This window comes from Peromyscus eremicus, chromosome 15 (genome assembly GCF_949786415.1).
Source record: "Peromyscus eremicus chromosome 15, PerEre_H2_v1, whole genome shotgun sequence".
Classification (NCBI taxonomy): domain Eukaryota; kingdom Metazoa; phylum Chordata; class Mammalia; order Rodentia; family Cricetidae; genus Peromyscus; species Peromyscus eremicus.
The window spans coordinates 23,622,475-23,643,625 of NC_081431.1; the positions used below are offsets into that span (position 1 = coordinate 23,622,475).

The following is a 21,151-nucleotide window of genomic DNA, read 5'->3' on the forward strand; positions in this document are numbered from 1 at the left end:
AAAAACTACCGATAGTTCAACCAACCAGAAACACATTTAACAAAATTACAGTAATTAAAAAACCTTAATGTAAAAAGTCTTAACACTCCAAGTAGGGCAGTGGTGGTGCACAGCTTTAGTCCCAGCACTTTGGAGGCAGAGGCAGGTGAATCTCTGAGTTCGAGGCCAGCCTGGTCTACAGAGCGAGTTCAAGGACAGCCAGGGATACATGGAGAGACTCTGTTTCAGAACAAAACAAAAAGATAAGACCAAAGCTTGACACGGTGGCCAATGCCTTTAACCACAGTACTTGGGAGGCAGAGGCAGGTAGATCTTTGTGAGCTCAAGGTAGGACTAGTGTACACAGTTGAGTTCCAGGACAGGCAGAGCTACACAGTGAGACCCTGTCTCAAGAAAGAGAGTGAGAGAGAGAGAGAGAGAGAGAGAGAGAGAGAGAGAGAGAGAGAGAGAGAAAGAGAAAACAGATGACTGGGTCAAAAAACAAGACCCAAATCTGTTGTTTCTAAAAACATACCACCCAGCTTAAAGACAGACTTCATAATTAAAAGAAAATAAGAAAGACGGCTCAGCAGCTAAGAGCACAAGCGTGCGGCACCCAAAAGAGCCCAGATTCCATTCCCAGCACCCACATGACAGTTCATACCATCTGTGACTTCAGTCTCAGGCATCCAACACCCACTTCTGACCTCTGTGGGCACCAGACATGCATGCAGGCAAAACATTCATACACATAAAAATAATATTTTTTTTCCAGACAGGGTTTTCCAGAAAGGCTGGCCTTGAATTCAGAGTTCTGCTTGTCTTTAAAAAAAAAGCCTAAAAGCTTAGAAAATTCACAGCCTAGATGTACAAAGTAGAAACAAGTTCAAGAAGGTGGCCAGGCCAGCAAGATGGTTCAGCTGGTAAAGGTAGTTGCAGCCGACCCTGGCTACCTGAGTTTGATTCCAGATTGTCAAGGTGGAAAGAGAGAACCAGTTCTCCAAAATTGTCCTCTGAACACTGTGGTATCTCCACAAACACAAAATAAATAAATGTAACAAGCTTTTCTTTCTTTCTTTTTTTATTTTTTCCTTTTTGGAGTTGAGGACTAAACCCAGAGCCTTGCACTTGCTAGGCAAGCGCTCTACCACTGAGCTAAATCCCCAACCCTCTTTCTTTCTTTTTTTAAAGAGGGTCCTCAACCATTTTCTAAAGAAATTAGAATTGCCAGGCAGTGGTGGCGCAAGCCTTTGATCCCAGCACTCAGGAGGCAGAGGCAGGCAGATCTCTGAGTTCAAGGCCAGCCTGGTCTACAGAGTTCCAGGGCAACCAGGGCTACACAGAGAAATCCTGTCTCGGGGAAAGAAAAAAGAAAAGAACTGACAGAGGAAGCCAAGTGCTATTTATCATACAATGGCAAAAAGGTCAGCAGGCATTTTGGAGATTTGGGGGCTGTCCCTCCAATCATAGAACCAAAAGTTAGGGTCTTGAGAGCAGAAAATTCATCACCTGGTCTACCTAGCTTCCGCTCCTCACATCCCACACGCTCCAATTATTTGAGTACAGCCTGTACTGAAGCTGGAGAGAGCATCATTAGCAGTAACCTGTGGTAGTGTCCATGCCTCTCATGGTGTTAATTCTGCAGGTAGGCAGAATGCAAGAGCTGTGGAGAAATGGCTTCCTCTACCAAAATCTCAAAAGATGAACTGGACTGTCAGGATGAGGTGGGGGTGTCCAGACAGAAACCTGATGTAGAAATGGAAATTGTCACAGAGACTCCTTGCTGGAACAATCACCAACGAAGGCCAGGCAGCTACCAGCTCCCCAATAGTACAGCAATCGTCAGTGTACACTGTCTGCCTGGGAAAGCTGCAGGCATCAGTATGTACCTCTAGGCCAAGAGCATGAAGCATGGTCTGAGCCCAGCAAACCCATAGATGTGGAGCTGCTCAACATCTCAGAGGCCCAATCCCTGCCCCAGAGTTTCCAAATGGCACATGGGGAGAAAAACTATTACAGAACTGTAAGACAATGCCTGCCCTCTTGGAATCAGACTTAAAGCTTGTTACCCGCTCCTGGCTTACTTCTCTTAGAATGGGAATGTATACCCTTTGCCTACCTCTGCATTACATGCTGGAAGGAGATAACTGCTTTTCACTGCACAAATGACTCTGGAATCTTGAGTTAGTACTGAAACAAATTAAGACTCTGGGGAATTTGGGGCAGAATGATCACATTTTGCATTGTTAGGGCATGAGTTTTGGGACTAAGGGGTATAAAGCTATGTTTAAGTAGGATTTATCCTCTCCAAAATACACAGGGAACCTTGACTATCAAGTGACAGGGATTTTTCTTATCTTTTTGAGACAGAATCTCATGTAACACACTTGTGTAAATGGAAGTTTCTGTGCCACCAGCAACTCCAAATACCCAGCAGCCACTTCCCAAATAATTGACTCAGAGGCTTAATATTACTTATAAATGCTCGGCCAGTAGCTCAGGCTTATTACTAGCTAGCTCTTACACTTAAATTAACCCATAATTCTTATCTATTTTATTTATGTTTATTCACGTGGCTTGGTAACTTTTCTCAGTGTGACAATCCCATCTTGCTTCCTGTGTCTGGCTGACAACTTCTGACTCCATCCTTCCTATTCCCAGAATTCTCCTAGTCTGGACGCCCCCACCTATACTTCCTGCCTGGCTACTGGCCAATCAGCATTTTATTAAATCAATTCAAGTGACAAATCTTTACAGTGTACAAGAGCATTATCCCACAGCAAACTTGAACTCTTAATCCTCTTGCCTCTACCTCTCCCCACAAATACAGGGACTACAGACTCATATATCACAACCTACTTTGTGGCAAGACTTTTTATTTTTTTTTAGTTTATCATTATATGTGTACACATAATGTATATGTGTAAGTGTGTGTATCATGGCACACATGTGGAGGTCAGGAGTTGTTTTTTTTCCTTCTACCTTTACGTGGGTCGTAGGAATGAAACAGATCACAATGCCTTTACCTCCCGAATCATCTTGCTGGCCTTCGGAAAGAACTCTTTTCTTATTTTTCCATTTTGTGTGTGTACATGTGTGTACGCACACCTGTGTATGGGTGCCCGCCCATGTGTATGAGTGTATGTGGAGGCCTAAGGTTGACATCAGAAGTTCAGCAGAGCCTCACACAAGACAGACCCTCAGAAAGCATTAGGTTTCTGTTGTTTCTTCCACTATGTCAGAGGTGTTACCTCTTCCATCCTCAAAATTTCGCTGCACTTCTAACAGAAGTGCACTTATTTTCTGCCTCACAGTAGAATTATGAAAATCCCCCCTTTTCTTGTCCCAACAGATTATGCTCTTTCATAGGGCAGGTTTTAAACTCTTTATGCTAATACCTTTACCTGCCTGTACTGACTGTTGAACAATTAACTGACAAATGTATCTATGATTAAAATAACTGTTCAATACACACATACCCCAACCCGTGAGCCTCCAACCCAGAGACCTGAACACCTCCCATATCCTACACTTCAGTGCTTTCCCACTTGACACACTAAGCTAAACCCCTGACTTCAATTCTTTTCATTTCAATTGTGTGATTTTTTTTCTTCTAATATCGATTAAACACTAGTCCCACAATTAACAAGGCAGTTTCCATACCACAAAGGCCTTTCTGGTCAGACGTATCCCGATGTTATGTAGAGTAGGAAAAGCAAACTTGGATTAGAAAAGGGTTTCTGGTCTCTTCTGAAAAGTCAATCTACACTCCGAGAACACAGTGAGCGAGTTCGAGGCCAGCCTGGGCTACTTGGTGAGACCATGTCTCAAAGACCAAACAACCCTGGCCCGGCATAGTGACACATGACTTTAATCCCAGAATGTGAGAGGCGGGGGCAGAGAAAAGCAGATCTCTGAGTTCCAGGCCAGCTTGGTCTACACAGTGAATTTCAGAAAAGCCAAGCCTACATAGATCGACCCTGTCACAACCTCCATCCTCCACCCCAAAACCAAAAACCAACCAACCAAACAAACCAAACCACAAAGCCAATCTACTGAAGACTCCTTCGTTAAAATAGTTAAAGAAGACTACACTGGTCGAGTCTGAGTCACGTGGCTCTGCAGAGTGGCGGCGACGGTGAACGCGGTTTTAGAGTCACAGACTAAACAATTAATTGACTAATACCCTCTGGGACTGGTTACTAGACGCCACGCCAACCCATACCCTCTTTATGGTATCTCGGAGACGGGGAAAACGATGACCCATCACCTTAAAGACCAGGACACCCTCCCAGATCCCGCACCTCAGAGCTTTCCCACTCGACTCGCCCTCCCACCCCGCGGGCGTGGCTCTCATCTACATACCCACCTCTCATGCCCTAGGAGGGTTCGTGATCACCTCCAAAGACCCCCCCCCTCCCCGGCCCCTGTGTGTGACCACGGAGAACGTGGGAGGGGCTAAAGCCACCAACCCTATTTCCTGCACGAACTCGACGTGGACCCCGTTGCCCTCGGCGCTCGCGGATCCTCACCTGTTCGGCCGACACCGCCCCCTTCCCCGTGCTGCTCCCGCTGCTCTTGCTCACACGACCGCCGCTGTCCGCCATCTTCGCCACCTGCAAGCTTTCCGGCCTGCGCACTCTCACTGCGTCACATCCGGTCTGGTAGTTACCACCCACTTGCCCCTGCCCTTCTGGCTCCAGGAAGCTCCTCAGATCGACCCTGCGAATGGTTTTGGCTGTGTCTTCATGTAGGACCTACTCCCCAACCCTGCCCGCTGCGGTGAATTCCACCTGCGATGCTTTAACTTGGGCAACAGAGATTCTTGCCCCAGGGAGAGGCGGGGAAGGACGCGCTAATCAGAGGGCGGGCTCAAGGGTTGGGATCTGGTCCTGTGCCCCCTTCCCACCACGAGATGGTGGGGATCAAGGGAGAGTGACTTTTCCTTCTGAGATACTGGTGTAAGGGGAAAGATACGTGTTGAGTCTATAAAACTGTGCAGGTGGCACAGCCCAGAAGAGAGAATTGGGGAAGCGAGGAAGGTTCCATGAGATGACTTGAACTGCGGAAACGTTTGGCAGAGGAAAAGGGCTTCAGTTTTAATGTGAGATCACTGGAAGTTGAGGTATTGAGGCACGGATCATGGTCTCCTCTCCCATTTTCCCATTTTATGATCTCTTTCCATAGCTACTAATAGTAAAAAAAAAAAAAAAGAAAGGAAAAGAAAAGAAAAAAGGTGTTTTTGAAGTCTTGGGGGAGGAAATTACGGGCCAGGCTTGGAAATAGCAGATAATTCTAGAAACTTACTGCTTGAAAGAGGGCTAGGTGTCCTGATTTCTCACCTTCTTCAGGCTGGGCTTCATCACCAGGCCGCCTCGACAACTCCTGTCCCTTCTGTGTACCGGACACCGATTACCTCGAATCTCAGTACTTTGTACTCAGCCCAGGTAACATGTTTCCTAATGTTCTCTGCCTGCCACATTGCTGCTCAATCCGTGTTTATAACTGCATAGTCGGAGACAAAGGTGTCTGCCACCCACTAAACGTTTAATAAGTGAACTCCAGTAGCTCTGGGATTAAGCTCTGTAAGGATGGAAAGAAGTCGCTAGGGATGGTGGGACACACCTGTAATCTCAGCACTTGGGAAACAGGAGGAGGATCAATCAGGAGTTTAAGGTCATCCTCGGCTAAATAACAAGACCTGCCTGGACTACAAAACACCCTGTCCCAAAAAGAAAAAAAAAAAAAAAAACTAGGTTTCTGGCCCAGTCCCTCTTGAGCCTCTGGGTTTCTCCATATTAGCAAATCTGAGAACACTACCGGTGCCATTCACAGGCCCAGAGCCATGGCGGTGTCCTCATCAACTTCCTGGGAGCTGCCCCTGGTGGCTGTGTGCCAGGTAACATCAACACCAAACAAGCAAGAGAACTTTAAAACATGTGCTGAGCTGGTTCGAGAGGCGGCCAGACTGGGTGCTTGCCTGGCTTTTCTGCCTGAGGCATTTGACTTCATTGCACGAAATCCTGCCGAGACATTACGACTGTCTGAGCCACTGGATGGGGACCTTTTGGGACGATATAGCCAGCTTGCCAGGTACACGGGTGGGAGGGAAGTAGAATCACTACGGGGCAGCGTTCCTGTTATTGCCACACAGAGGGGGTGGAGCCTTGAGTTGTCAGTGTCCCCTCCCCCCAGGGAATGTGGAATCTGGCTGTCCTTGGGTGGTTTCCATGAGCGTGGCCAAGACTGGGAGCAGACTCAGAAAATCTACAATTGTCATGTGCTTCTGAACAACGAGGGTGAGACTTAATAACATCTTAGCTTGCCTCTTTCCAGGCTTTTCTACCTTCAACTCAGATCCTTCAGCATTATTTTCTCAACTGTTTGGCTTTAGCGGGTTTTGTACTTCTGTTCTTAGCTTATAAATTACTCTGTGGGAGAAGAGCTAAGCTGGACTTCTGGAGTGGCTGTACTCAGTATTTTCTCTTTATCTCTTACTCTAGGACTAGTAGTGGCCAGTTACAGGAAGACACATCTATGTGATGTAGAGATCCCAGGTCAGGGGCCTATGCGGGAAAGCAACTCTACCATGCCTGGACAAACTCTTGAGCCACCTGTCAGCACACCAGCAGGCAAGGTGGGCGTTTGAAAAGGAAACAGGAATATATTGAAAAAGTAAGATAATGAAGGTACTAGATGTTATAAAATGGACGGAGATGATTGGGTTGTTTTTCATTTCAGGTTGGTCTAGCAATCTGTTATGACATGCGGTTCCCTGAACTTTCTCTGAAATTGGCTGAAGCCGGGGCAGAAATACTTACTTATCCTTCAGCCTTTGGGTCTGTTACAGGCCCCGCCCACTGGGAGGTAAGAGAATGCCTCTTCAAAACATAAGGACTCCTTTTAATCTTACTCTTAGCAGTGTGGAACAAAGCTAAATCCCAAGCACTCTAGAGGTTTGCCACAGGTTCAAGGCCAACATGTTCTTCACAGTGATACCTTGACTCCAAAAAAAAAAAAAAACAAAATAGATGCCAGGCAGTGGTGGCACACACCTAGAAGCAGAGGCAGGCAGATCTCTGAGTTCAAGGCCAGCCTGGCATACAGAGCAAGTTCTAGGACAGCCAAGGCTACAGAGAGTGACCCTGTCTGGAAAAATAAAACTGAAAACAGTGGGACATGGTGGCACAAGCCTTGTGAGACAGAGCCAGACAGATCTCCGTGGGTTCCAGGCCAGCCAGGGTTACACAGTAAGACCTTACTTCAAAAAACACAAAATACAAACAAGCAACCAAACTAGATCTCTTCCTCTGTTCTTTCTACTTGAAAGGATTTTCTTCCCATCTAGTGGGGAAATTCATTCCTCAGATAGGTGTGAGTCATGTTAGAGTTAATGTAGTCACTAATTCTAGTTGATTAGCAGGTTGGTCAATGTAGGTGGGCCTGTAGTGCCCATTTCTTGTCACTTGCCTATTACTTGCTGTATGTACTTGAGTGAACACACTTCTCATTCTCAGGTGTTGCTGCGGGCCCGTGCCATTGACTCTCAGTGTTATGTAATAGCAGCAGCACAGTGTGGACGCCACCACGAGACAAGAGCAAGTCATGGCCACAGCATGGTGGTAGACCCCTGGGGTACAGTGGTGGCCCGCTGCTCTGAGGGACCAGGCCTCTGCCTTGCCCGAATCGATCTCAACTTTCTGCAACAGATGCGCCAACACCTGCCTGTTTTCCAGCATCGTCGACCTGACCTGTATGGCAGTCTGGGTCCACTGTCTTAAGCCTTTTAACTTGTGTTGGGGTTGAGACACACAGAGATGCGCGCGCACACAGCTGTGAGGTGATGCTGCTGTGACTTGTAGGCAGGACCCAAGCACAGTTCCTTTCACTTGCAGAACCTTAAACTCTTAATGGAACACAGGTTCAAGTTCATGGGAAAGAAGAAACTTTGACCTGACCTCGGATTTCAGTTTCAGAAAAGTAAAATTTTACATAGTGTTTATTTCATGAAAACTGAGTTATGCCGAGAGCTGAGCAGCACTGGCATTGAAAAAAATATAATAATAATCATAATGTCTGTCTGGGCATCTCCTTTGGGGGTTGGGAGGGGAGGTGGCATGGTACCTGCTTGAATAGGCTCCACCTGTAGGCCTCCTGGCTCAAACATGCCTCCCTACCTAAGAAAGTGCAACAAGGCTCAGTGCATGTCCTAGCCCCGTTCTCCGGAGGAGGTAAAGTAGTTGATACTCAATACCTCATTTTCTCTCAAGCCAGAAGGAAGCAAGGGCAAAGGGGCTTGGGGTAGGGTAAGAGTGCATTTGTGATTTTCACTAGAAATGGGAGGAACACGTCACGCTCCCCCACTCTTCAGAGAACGTGTACTTTAACCAGCACCCTCTCCTCTGTCCACCCTGTGTGTTGGTGTTTGCACGTACACCACAGTCAGGAGGGCAGGGGCTGGCCCAATCATCTACTCTGTTGGAGAGGATCTGACAAGGGGAAAGGAGGGAGCCACGCCAGACGGGGTATCAGCCATGGAATGAAGGAAAGGCAGAGAGGAGCAGCACCAGAGGCCAGGAGAGAGTGGAAAGGGCCACAGCTTCTTTGTTTTTAAAAAATTCTATAATTTGGAAGAAGGTGGTAATTAATTTCCAAAATACACTTCAGAGTCCCACCTTCCACACAGCTCCTTTACTCACAGCCCTTTGGTTTTTCAGACAAAATTTTAGAGCCCTCATAAAGCCATAAGTATTGATTACCCCTCGATGCACCTGAAAGCAACGTTCAGTCCCTTACAAAGGCTATGTTCCATAGACTCCGTCCCTATACACTTGCTTACGGCTCAGTGGTAAGGTGGCTGTAGAGACACACATTAGGGGGAAGTGGCAACAGGAAACAGAGGGGAAGCCCAGGCACATGGGTGCAGGGAGGGGGAGGGAACACCATTTCCACTTTCCTTTGTCTTTTCCTTAAAAAAAAAAAAAAAAAAAGAAAGAAAGAAAAAAAGAAAAGGTGGTGTGATTGGTTGAAGGGCAGAGAACGAACCCAGAACAGTGTGTAAGCTCCAGAGGTGATGGAGCCAACAATCCCCAGAGAGGTGAGACGGGGGAAGGTCAGGGCAATGCTTGCAGCATCAAGTTCCTCAGGAGTTTCTGTCGGCCCAGCTCATAGTCCTCCTCATCCACATTCACCAGCAGCTTGATGGCTTCATGGCCCACAGCTTGCTTGAGAGAGTCTGTGATGAAGACACCTTTCAGTGCCTCTAATAATGAGCCATTGATGTAGTCGCGCCAGAATGCGTCGAGGTAGGTGAGCTCAGAGAACTTGATGTCACAGATGATGGAGCCCAGGTCCCGGGACTTGAGGATAGTGTTGGCCTGGTTAAAGCGCTCAAACTGGCGCTCAAGTGGGTCCTGCTTATTGGAGAAGACATTGCCTTGCAGAGCAGTCTCATGCTGGCAGTATTCCGCCCGGACTCGAAGCCTGATGTCTGGGAGAGATGGAAGGAAATGGTTTCTAGTAAGGATTGTGTTTACATCCAAAGCTAGAAAAGCAAGCAAAACCAGCAGAGGAGAAACCCTCTTGTCACACCTTCTCCATCCCTCCCCAAAACTAGTTCTTCACTGTGTCCTGAAGCCTTTGTCTCAATGCTGGAGCTTCCCTACAGTGCATATGCTCAGGTTACTCACAACCAGCACCTTGCTTAAAACAGCTATTGTATTAAAAGGTGCAAAAGTGCCGGGCAAAAGTGCACCGAAACTACACAGAGAAACCCTGTCTCGGGGGAAAAAAAGTGCAAAAGTTTAATTCTCTGCCTTGACTTGGTTCATCCTGTAATGAGGATGTCATATTGGCATTCCTTTGACTTACTAATAACTAAAAGGAATTTACCATTAATATACCATTGCCAAAAGGATAATCTCATAAAAACTACACCTGGCCGGGCGGTGGTGGCGCACGCCTTTAATCCCAGCACTCGGGAGGCAGAGCCAGGCGGATCTCTGTGAGTTCGAGGCCAGCCTGGGCTACCAAGTGAGTCCCAGGAAAGGCACAAAGCTACACAGAGAAACCCTGTCTCGGGGAAAAAAAAAAAACAAAAACAAACAAACAAACAAACAAAAAAAAAAACCTACACCTGACCTGACAGGAGCAATCAAAGATTGACTTGCACTGAAAACCACACTGCCCATTATCCCAGGAGTCCTTGGTATTTTCCCTCAAGTCTACATCTCTAGGATCCTTGAATTTCCTTACCACATGTCTGCTTTTCCTTGGGGTCTGGGGTCACTGACTTCCGGCGTTTTCGCTGGCTCCCAAGTGTGGCTCTCCCTCGGGCTGGCCGCTTACTACACATCTGAGAACCTGAAGTGGGGCAGCACACCACAGGATAGTGGGGAGGCACTGAGCAGAAAGTAAATGGAAAACACAAGGTTTTAAAAGCAAAACTTCAAATACTTCACTTGGAATATGCAAAGGAATCATTTACACTTAATAACAAAAGCAGTATTGATGATGTAACGTGAAGGCTGAGGGATATAGCTCAGTGATCAAATGTCTGCCTAGCATTAATGAAGATCTGGGCTCAACCCTAGCATGGCGGAGGGATACCAAGTATGGTGGAAGAAATTTGTCACCCCAGCACTTAAGAGTGAAGGAAGCGGGGTTGGGGATTTAGCTCAATGGCAGAGCGCTTGCCTAGCAAGCGCAAGGTCCTGGGTTCGGTCTTCAGCTCCGGAGGAAAATAAATAAATAAAAATCAAAATAAAAGAGTGAAGGAAGAATGCTGGGCAGTGGTGGTATACACCTTTGATCCTAGCATTCGGGAGGTAGATCTCTGAGTTCAAGGCCAGCCTGGAATACACAGAGTACTAGACTTACCTGGGTAAATAGGAATTCTCAAAGAAAAAGTTGGGAGAAGGTCAGGTAGTGGTGGAGCAGCCTTTACTTTCCAGCACTTGGGAAGCAAAGGCAGGCAGATCTCTTGAGTCCAAGGCTAACCTAGTCTACAAATTGAGTTCCAGGACAGCCAGGACTGTTACACAGAGAAAACAGAGAAACCTTGTCTCGAAAAACAAAATAAGTTGGGAGAGATGGCTCAGTGGTTAAGAGCACTTGTGACTCCTGGAGAGAACCCAGGTTCAGTTTCCAGCACCTACATGGTGGCTTACAATCATCTGTAACTCCATTATGAGGGGATCTGACACTTCTTTTGAGCTCCACAGGAAACAGGCACACACGTGGTGCACATACAAATATGCAGGCAAGCGCTCCTATACATAAAAATAAATTTAAAAAAACTGACCTAGAGGCTGGAGAGATGGTTCAACATGCATGTGGACAAAACAGTCATACACATAAAGTAAACTGATTTTTTTTTTTAAGTGATCTAAAAGGAGGATCTGATGTGAGAGCAAACACTGGATCTAGACAAAGGAGACCTCATCAGATTTGTATGTGTACATGTTCACAGGATGTATTCACATGGGTGTGCCTGTACTCGAAGGCCAAAGGTCAATACTGGGCACCTTCCTCAATTCTCTCCCCAGTACTTTTTAGACAGGGCCTTTCACTGAACCTTACATTCACCGATGTGCTAAGGTTGGTTGGCTAGTGAGCTCCAGAGATCCACCTTCTCTGCCTCTCCAACGACTAAGATTACAGACACTTTTTTTTCATTGCCCAGCTTTTCCTATGTCGGTGCTGGGACTCTGAACTCAGGTCTCCAAGATTATGCGATAAGCATGTGAAAGACTGAGCCATCTCCCCAGCCTCTGATAGTTTTCATGGGGTAGATGAAGAGGGACTGCATCCTTTCATTGATGTTGGCCCAGCCAGGCATGTGATGGGATCGATATTCTCTTACGAAAATTACAAGTAATATCTTCTCACCTGTTTTGGAGGGCTGGGGAGGCCTCGGTTCTGGATCACTGAGGGCTCTGGGGGTCACATAGCGAATTGATGTTTCCTCCAGATACTTGTCTACAAGATCAGGGCACACTGCAGGAGGAGAAGGAGGCACTCAAGAAAAAATACACACCTGCCTTCTCCCCAAGAGTCTCACGGTTTATTCTCTAGTACTGCCTAGGGCAAGACCACCCCCCTTTTAGACTCCTGTGCTAAGCACTCCTGGCCTCCCACAAGTCTTCTCATATTCAAGTGCTCCCAGACCCCGTAAGCCCTCACCAGCCCGTCTCTTCTTGAGAGTAACGTAGGGCAGCAAGTCATGGCGAGTGATGATGCGCAGCAGCTGCAGCACCTGGCGAAAGTTAGTCTCGTCACAGCGGCCTTGGCGCTCCAGTGCCAGTAAGAAGTCACGTCCATTTCGGATGAGTCCCCGCTCATGGTCATCAATAACATCAACGAAGAGGAAAGAAAGCACACGAACATCTCTGTGCGTTAGGTGGGTGCCCACGATGTCAAACATACGGTGGAGGCTGTAGAGCCCATGTTCCTGCTCACCATGCTCTTCGGGCCACACCTGGCTTGCCCGCCGCTTCAGGCCCGCCATGCTAGAGGCTCAGGGACAGAGTGCTTTCCAGAATCTCTGCTCAGCAGCTGCACTCTCCAGTGTCCTGTAAGACAGGACAAGAACCCATGAGCCACACACTGGTAGCAACTAATTTTATTTATCTGTACTGTCTCAACATGCTACTAACAGTATGCTGCTTAATATATTTATTAAATATCACAAAATGTTTACTAAAAAAAAAATAAAATAAAATAAACCCATGCTGGGTGTGGTGGTGCATGCCTTTCATCTTAGCACCCAGGAGGCAGAGACAAGTAGATCACAGAGTTCCAAGACAGTCAAGGCTACAGAGAGACCCAGTCTTAAAAAAAAAAAAAAAAAAAAAAGGCAAAAGCAAAACGAACAAAAACAATACTAACGCTCTTCATACTCAACAGATGACACCCTAAGTCCAGATCCTACCGGAGGAGGAACACAGTCACTTCCTTGAGTGAGAATGTTTTGTGCAATTTTAGTATGGCATAGTTCAGAAGTTCCTATTGCAGCTACACATGAGAGTACACATCTGTACTTAACAGCACTCAAGAGCCAACGGCAGGAGGATTGCCCTAAATTTGAAGCCATTCTGGTCTGCACAGCAAGTTGCAGTCCAGCCAGGGATACATAGATAGACCATATCTCAAACAAAACAAGCCAGTATGACAAAGCATGCCTATAATCCTAGCACTTCAATCAGAAGTTCAAGGCCATCCTCAGCTATAGATCGAGATCAAGGCCAGCCTGGACTACAAGATACTACCTCAAATTTTTTTATTTCATGTTATCCAGATTTTCCCTCTTGCCCTCAAAACACTGCTTTTGGTCCCTTCAAACACTGATTTGCTGGTCATGGAGCCACATGCCTGTAACCAACAGTGAGGAGGCTGAGGTGCTAGGATCTGGTTCCAGGCCAACCTGGTCTATTTATTGAAACCCTGTCTTATAGAAACAACAAAAAATACAGTGAGAGAGTAACATCTGGGTGTGGTAGTGTACCCCTTTGATCCCAGAACTCAGAAGGAGCTCTGTGAGTTTGAGACCAACATAATGGTCTACAGAGTTCTAAGCCACTATGTAAATAAATCTGGCTGTCTTAGAACCGTGTAAACTAGGCTGGCCTCAAACTCAGAGATCTGCATGCTTCTGCCTCCTGAGTGCTAGGATTAAACGCAGGCATCACCATGCCTGGCCTCATTTATTTATTTATTTAGTTAGTTAGTTAGTTAGTCATTATTTTTTATTTTTTTCAAGACTGGGTTTCTCTGTGTTGCCCTGGCTATCCTGGAACTCACTCTGTAGACCAGGCTAGCCTCGAACTCACAGAGATCTGCCTTCATGCACCACCACAATTCTGTCCTATTTCTTAAACATAGGTAAAACCAAAAAGTTGAGAATACAGTCTTTGATATAGAAACTGAATCAGATGAACAGTTATAAGTCACTAGCTAGAACTAGTTTAAATTCTGACTGTGTCATTACAAATGTAGCTGTGTGACTTTAAGCATGTCCCTTAACTTTTAGAAGTGAGTATCGTGGCACATGCCATAATCCCGCACACTGAGAAGCCTCATGCTATGGGAGGATTGGGAGTTTGAGTCCACTTTGAGCCATTGGATCTCAAAAGCAGAACAATATAAAAACAAACAAACAGGCCCGGGCGGTGGTGGCGCATGCCTTTAATCCCAGCACTCGGGAGGCAGAGGCAGGCGGATCTCTGTGAGTTCAAGGCCAGCCTGGTCTACCAAGTGAGTTCCAGGAAAGGCGCAAAGCTACACAGAGAAACCCTGTCTCGGAAAAACAAAAACAAAAACCAAAAACTCAAAACTCCAAAAACAAACAAACAAACTAACCCTTCCTCACAGGTGGCATGTAACAAACCCCTGCCAAGAACCAATCACAGCCTTGATTTTGATTCACACAGTTACCCAAGGTAATATCGACCAATCATATAGTCTTAACAGTTTTCACCTCCACTTTATAGTTCTCCATTCTTACTAGCTTGCAAGATAGTACTACTGAGTACTGTTCTACCCTGACCACGACCTCCAACCATGCAGTCAGTTTTTAATTCCTACTGTACAACACAAACTATTTTTTTAAAGATTTATTTATTTATTATGTATATAGTGTTCTGCCTGCATACCAGATCTCATTACAGATGGTTGTGAGCCACCATGTGGTTGCTGGGAATTGAACTCAGGACCTCTGGAAGAGCAACCAGTGCTCTTAACCGCTGAGCCATCTCGCCAGCCCCCACAAACTATTTCTTAAATGTCCTCTTCTACTGCCACTGCCACGGTTCAGATTCCAGTCACTGTCTCAACTGTACAACTGCAACTGGCTCTGTGTTTTTCATCTGTATTAATTTATTTGTGTGTGCATATGGCCACAGTGCACGTGTGGAGGTCAGAGATGGAAATCAGGTTGTCAGGCTCGGTAACACATGCCTTAACCTCCTGAGTCATTTCACCAGCCCCGGCAACTGACTCTTTCAAGAACTCTCTGTTCTCCAAATCTTTTCCTTTTTTTTTTGACACAACGTCTCAAGGCCCAAACTGGCCTTGAACTTGCTATGTAACCTAGGCAGGCAATGAACTTTCAATCATCCTATCTGAGCCTTCTGAATGCTAGGATTACAGGCATGAACTACCACCATCAATATTTTGGGGGAAGTGGTGGTTTTTGAGACAGGGTCTCTGGCTGTCCTGGAACTCTTTATGTAGACCAGACTGACCTCCAAGGTGAAGATCTACCTGCCTCTACCTTCTGAGTACTGAGATTAAAGGTATGCTCCACCACCATCCAGCTCATCTTTATATTCCTAATAACTAGTAGTAGACATCTGTAGAAACAGCCTGTTGTTGAGAATTGAACTTAATTTCTAAGAGATCAACAATATACGCAATACCAGATAAAAAACAAACTTATCAGAGTCCAAGAGTGAGAGAGGACCCTACCAAAAAGACACATGTAAATCAAGCATGGCGGTGCATGTGCATGCCTATAATCGCAGAATTAGGGAGGCTGAGACAGGTAACAAATTCAAGGCCAGTCGGAGTTCTATAGTGAAACCTGTCTAGAATGGGTCGGGTGGGGAGTGGGCACAGGAGCACATTCAGTGTTCAGTAACCAAGCACATATTCTAGCTAGCCAGAGCTGTCTCCATACCATAAAAAACTACCCACACCAAACCACCCTATTCAACAAGATGGTGCTCTGAGCACTTTACACACGAAGACACTGGTTAAGTACAAGACAGAAACTGAGAGACACTGGGTGTAACTCAGCGGTAGCGATGCTCAGCCCTCTCGAGGCCTCCGATCCCATTTCTAGCACCAAAAACAGAATGGCAAGCTGCTTCAGAAGAACCATAATAATGACTTAGCTGAAAAGCAATAGAACCTGGTCCTCTCTCCCTCATTGAGCCAACAAAGAAAGCGTAGACTCCTTCCCTTTATAAAAAAAGCTGGTAGGTGTATGTATGCCTTTAATCCCAGCACTCCAGAGGCAGGCAGGATAACCTGGTCAACAAAGCAAGCTCCAGGACAGCCAGGGCTACAAAGAGAATCTCAAAAAACAAAACAAACAAACAAAAAATAAATAATTTTTAAAAAGAAAAAGGAGAAATCCAAGTAAAGAGGAAATATAATCCACATGTAGTTTTGAGAGCCTAGATATCCCACCCAAAGTACGGGAAACAGCTGAGAAAAAAATCATTATTCAGCTACAGACTAGCTTTCCTTGTTTCTTCTTCTCTTGTTTCACCTGCTGTCACTAGGTACAAATAGAGTTGCTGAGGAAAAATAGCTTCTTATTCAAGTAGGTAGCAGGAGAAAACTGAGCTTCCTTAAGAGTCCCTGCAACTTTTCCATGGTCCCTATCCCACCTGTTCTCTTGACCAGCTGCTGATTATAAGGATCCCAGAGAAAACAGATGGGCAGGCTTCATGTCCAACCAATCAGAAGAGAAGGTTGTTCCTTGGGTCCCTAATTCAAAGTGTTCTAAAACCCCAAACAAATAAGAAAAACTACCCCCACATACTCTGTCCCTGGAAAATGAGGCAAAATAAAACACTATAGTCCTAATTATATAATCAATGTAATTCTACATTAGGTCTCAATCCTCTGAGATTAACTCCCTTCACTTGAGAGGGAGGGGAAAAGAATCACCTTTAAGTCCTAGATAATAGAAAGTGATCTAGGAACCATCAGGGCGTCTAGGTCAGTGGTTCTCAACCAGGAGCAATTTGCCCCACCAGGAGATATTTGGCAATGACTGGAGACAGTTTTGATTGTCAAGCATACAATGAGGTCAGGATGCTGTTACACAACCTATAAAGCATAGAACAATCACTAACAACAAAAATTTTTCTAGACCAAATGTCTATAGGACTAAGGTTGAGAATCCCATTTTAAGTGAGACATGATGAAGGGTCAAAAGGATGCATGTCACTTTCCTTACTAGATCTAGATGAGGAAGCTATCGGGTCTCTTCATACCAAAACAATCCAATCATAGTCTAGAAGTAAAGGAAGGCCAGTCAAGACATAGCTCATTTAACTCATAAATCGAACTAGCACAAAGGAATTTCATCTCACCCCAGCAATGCCTGCTCCATCACCTGCTGTTGCCATTCAGGTGAAGAGCAGGTGGTAGAGACGTACTCCCTTCTGGTCCATCCCAGGAGGTCTACTTGACCTAGTTCAATATGAAACTGTATGGGGAATAAGAAAATGCCATCCTCTTCAAGACTAGCACAAATGATCCTCATCTTTAGCCTCAGTGCCATTTATAAAGTCCTGAAACAAGACTAAATAGCAGACCCTTCCTTGTTAGGTCACCAGTCAGACTTACACTATTCAAGGAAGCAAAACACAGAAGCAAGCATTTCCCAAGGCATGTCTTCCAGAGTAATATCAAAAGGCTGGTATGCAGGCTGGTAGGCAGCTCTCCCCACTTAATTATCATCTAGAATTGTGAGTTAACTCAGCAACCCAGCCAGGGTGTCTAAGAATCTAACTTCAGGATGAAAAGAATGTCAACTTCCTCTTAACCCAAATTAGACTCAGCTTTCAGTGGCAAGGGAGCTCAGCCTAGACACAGAGCTCCTAGATGGAAGATACCACAGTGACCAGAACACACTCCTCCAAACAGAAGATTAGAAAGAACTCTTGTGTTGGTATCTAAGATACAGCTAACTACCAAGAGACAAAAAGCAGCAGTCAGCCAAGCACGGTGACACTCCTTTAATCCCAGCACCTGGGAGGCAGAGGCAGGTAAATCTCTGAGTTCAAGGCCACCTGGTCTACAGAGTGAGACTATATAAAAACAAACAAAAAATACAACTATAAACAAGAGTACTAGGGATCAAACCTAGGGGCCTTGGGCATAAGTAGGTAAATGCTCTACCACTGAGCTACATCCCTAGCACAGAATAGTTCTAGATTCTGATGAACTGCTGAATTTCCTGGAGTTCTAGTTTGTCTTCCTTTAGGGAGGTCTGAAATAACCAAGAGCCAATTAAGAGTCTATATGTGCCTAGACAGTTTCTTCCTAATAGACTCTCTCATCCAGAAATGACAACCTTTTTTTTTTTTTCTTTTTTAACTGAGACAGGGTTTCTCTGTGTAGCCCTGGCTGTCCTGGAACTCACTCTGTAGACCCGGCTGGCCTCGAACTCACAGAGATCCACCTGCCTCTGCCTCCCAGGTGCTGGGATTAAAGGCGTGCACCACCGACTGGCAACTCCAACTTTTTAAAGTACTTTGACTTATCAGAAGCAAAGAATATGTAGAAGAAATATCTTGAAGTGAAAATGGTAGTTTCTTCCTAACAGGAATAACATCTATATTTTCACAAGAAAAAAAAGTAATATTTGACTCTCTCAGAAGCCCTTAGAAGAAAGTCATGTGGAAGGAAAAAAAAAATGAGTGACAACAGCCAGGTGTGGTGGTACACCCTTTTGAGCCCCACACTTGGGAGGCAGAGGCAGGTGGATCTCTGTGAGACTGAGGCCAGCCTGGCTTACATAGCAAATTATGGGTCAGACAGGACTACATAGTGATAACCTGTCTAAAAAAAAAAAAATGGCTTGCCAGACAGTGGTGGCACACACCTTTAATCCCAGCACTCTGGAGGCAGAGGCAGGGGGATCTCTGTGAGTTTGAGGCCAGCCTGATCTACAGGACAGCTGGAGCTGTCACACAGAGAAACCCTGTCTGGGGGTGGGGGTGGGGTGGGGAGAATGGCTTGAACCTTGAAGCGACAACTACATGGAAAATCTTCAGGACAGTTAAGTATATGTGAAGCACTTTCCTGATGGTGGGGACTAGGAAAACGTAACCAAATATATCTGGAAGGCAGAATTACACAGTATGTTTAAAAAAAAAAAATCCCAAGAACTCTGAACAGCTGCGAGAGACAGTAAACTAGAAGAAAAGCCTTCCCACTGAAGTCCCTCAGCCACCCTCCAAGAGAAATAGTTCTTAGATCATGCACAAGAGCACAGCTTTCCATGTTAAACGTGTCACTCAGGTGTCACTCAGAGATGACCCGAAGGCTAGACAGTAGCAAACCAAAGGTAAGACCTTGCCCCAAGACACTTAGTGTCCTTTTCCCCTCCTGCTATCTATCTCCAGTCACCTGAGGAGCGTCTGCAGCAAACCTTAGTGAACTCAGGAGGGAGGGAAACTCATTTTCCCTAGCTTCTACCTCATTAATTAGGCTCAACCCCAACGCTTTTCAAATCATTTCCATTCCCTTCCACTGTTGGAAAATAATAAAAAAAGTTCCAGACTTACCTTTGCAAGAAATTTAATTTCCCAGGTCTCTTCCTAGCACAAGTTTCAAAGCCAGCAGAAAAACAAAAACAAATAAGGGGGAAAGAGTAAAATTTCAAGCTTTATTTTGAAACTTCAAAGGTCCACACTTAGTCAACGTCAGTGGCAAAAAAAAAAAAAAAGTCATCGGAGCTTAAAGTCATTCCACTGAAGGAACTACTCCAAGCTAAAGAAGAGAACTCAAACATAACAAAGTCCCCCAGGTCCCTCTCACTGTCAACTCACAATATAGTATCAACCCAAGAACTCCCAATCTCAATGGCTCATTGCAAGAAAAGCCCCAACTCAACAACCTCTGCGAAAAACCTGGTCGCGTCTTCCTCTTCTCCTCAATTCCTCATTCCATCTATTTTCTGGAAGGAAAAAAGTTACAGCCCAAGAAAGCACTTCCTTCCCATCACTTCACTCATCAGACCAGAATCAATCTCGAACTTCACCTTTTCCTTTAGAACACAATGAGAAGATAACCACTAAAGCAGCATCCACTGACGCCTAGCTTTAGTAAGAAACGTGCTTCTAAATAAGCATATTGACCCCTCCTTCCCTCCTAGTACTCGAAGAGTAAAGAAGGGTCTGTAAAGGAAAGCATATTTAATTAGCCTGACTACCTAAATGCCAGCCTGTCTCTTCTATATCCTCCTCAGGCTTCCAGAGCCTCCACCTTGGTATATATAAGGCTCCAGTAACGTCTCTCTCCCCATTCTTGTATGGCTAATTGCAAACAACAACAAAAAACAAAACCCTAGAAAAGTGCTTTACGTCTCCCTATTTGTAACCAGGAAAAACAAGGAAGCAGTAAGCAAGAGAGTGTTTTGGAAAGCAAATCCGGTTGAACCCTCATTCAACCCCAATTCTCCAAACCCACATGACCATTCCTTTCTGCCCTTCCCACCCTATTAAAAGCCAAGCGCCTGGCAATTAAAATTGGCTGCAACTGATACTGCTTAACTCTGCTGTCTTTCCACGGGGGGGAAAGGGAAACCCCCCAACCTCTATCATCCGTGCAGTTCCACTGCCCGAGCTCCCTTCCCTTCCAAACTTTCCTCCGGGTCTCTCACTTTCTACCTTACCTCGTCTCATCTACACTCTCCTCATTCCCCAAACCCTCCTCTCTCTCTCTCTCTCTCCTTTTCCACCCCAATTCTCCCTCAAGGCCCTTCCGCTTCCACTTCCAATTTTAACACTTTGAAAACCTCCCTTCGCCCAAACGTCTCAAGTCCAATTCTCCCCGTCCCCCACGTCCTCACCACAGCGCTCACGGGAGCCCAGTCCTTCCCGCGACCGCACGCCCCAAGCCCCCTGGCCCTTGGCACCCTCCGCCTCTCCCTCCCGCTCCTACCCCTCTCCACGCGCTGGCTCGCAGCCCCACTCCCCACCTCGGCCGCTTTAATACCCCTTGGCCTGGCCCAGCCTGGGCCCTTGTTTACGCCCCTCCCCATGCTCGCACTCCTGCGCCCCGACCCCTGCCCTCTCCCGCAGTTGCCATCTCCCCTGCACGCCCCCCTCGGCCGATCCCCTCCCCCACCTCGTAGCGTCCCGTCACCTCCCTCTCCGGAGGTTCTCAGGCTGGACGTCGCCGCCACCTCCCCCTGCACTTTCCTTCCCCCAGCCCTTCGCGGCCCCGCCCGGCCCCGCCCCGTCCCACTCGACTCCCCCTCCCCACTCCGGCCGCCCCGCCGCCTCACTCTCGGCTCAGGTTCGGCGCCGCCATGTTGGATCCATCCGCGCTGCTCGCCCCGGGTCCGTCTCACGGCGCCGCATCCGGGCTCCAGCCGCCACCGCCTCCGCCGCCGCCGCCACCGCCGCCGCGGGCGTGGGGGAGGGGA

At 46.4% G+C, this 21,151-nt stretch overlaps 2 protein-coding genes across 12 annotated transcripts; one reads left to right on the top strand and one right to left on the bottom strand.

Annotated features, from left to right (window-relative positions):
• Positions 1–4,632: 4,632 nt before the first annotated feature.
• Nit1 (nitrilase 1) lies at positions 4,633–7,976 on the top strand. Of its 7 annotated transcripts, none has more exons than XM_059280799.1 (8): positions 4,633–4,729; positions 4,982–5,104; positions 5,331–5,426; positions 5,815–6,072; positions 6,175–6,278; positions 6,483–6,616; positions 6,721–6,846; positions 7,497–7,976. In XM_059280799.1, the coding sequence occupies exons 4-8, from the start codon at positions 5,825–5,827 to the stop codon at positions 7,758–7,760; spliced, it is 876 nt and encodes a 291-aa protein (XP_059136782.1). In that variant the 5' UTR covers positions 4,633–4,729; positions 4,982–5,104; positions 5,331–5,426; positions 5,815–5,824; the 3' UTR covers positions 7,761–7,976. The 7 variants fall into 7 exon arrangements, with proteins under 7 accessions (XP_059136782.1, XP_059136778.1, XP_059136783.1 ...); XM_059280795.1 differs by having other exon boundaries at positions 4,982–5,083; XM_059280797.1 differs by having other exon boundaries at positions 4,650–4,761.
• A 679-nt stretch (positions 7,977–8,655) lies between these two features.
• On the bottom strand, positions 8,656–21,144 carry Dedd (death effector domain containing). 5 transcript variants are annotated; one of them, XM_059280806.1, is made up of 6 exons: positions 21,011–21,144; positions 19,287–19,319; positions 12,163–12,551; positions 11,869–11,976; positions 10,234–10,341; positions 8,656–9,469 (listed from the first exon to the last, which is right to left on the bottom strand). In XM_059280806.1, the coding sequence occupies exons 3-6, from the start codon at positions 12,485–12,487 to the stop codon at positions 9,093–9,095; spliced, it is 918 nt and encodes a 305-aa protein (XP_059136789.1). In that variant the 5' UTR covers positions 12,488–12,551; positions 19,287–19,319; positions 21,011–21,144; the 3' UTR covers positions 8,656–9,092. The 5 variants fall into 5 exon arrangements, with proteins under 5 accessions (XP_059136789.1, XP_059136784.1, XP_059136785.1 ...); XM_059280801.1 differs by having other exon boundaries at positions 10,234–10,380; positions 21,011–21,142; XM_059280802.1 differs by lacking the exon at positions 21,011–21,144 and adding an exon at positions 20,851–20,941 and having other exon boundaries at positions 10,234–10,380.
• Between the last annotated feature and the right edge of the window lie 7 nt (positions 21,145–21,151).

Coding starts and splice junctions, on each gene's coding strand:
- Nit1 (XM_059280795.1), top strand. Junction 5,427..5,814: donor GTACTTTGTACTCAGCCCAG/GTAACATGTTTC, acceptor TGCCATTCACAG/GCCCAGAGCCATGGCGGTGT. Junction 6,279..6,482: donor TGTGCTTCTGAACAACGAGG/GTGAGACTTAAT, acceptor CTCTTACTCTAG/GACTAGTAGTGGCCAGTTAC.
- Dedd (XM_059280803.1), bottom strand. CDS start 12,487: ATGGCGGGCCTGAAGCGGCGGGCAAGCCAGGTGTGGCCCGAAGAGCAT. Junction 10,381..11,868: donor TCCCCAGCCCTCCAAAACAG/GTGAGAAGATAT, acceptor CTTTCTGCTCAG/TGCCTCCCCACTATCCTGTG. Junction 9,470..10,233: donor CAAGGAAAAGCAGACATGTG/GTAAGGAAATTC, acceptor CATCTCTCCCAG/ACATCAGGCTTCGAGTCCGG.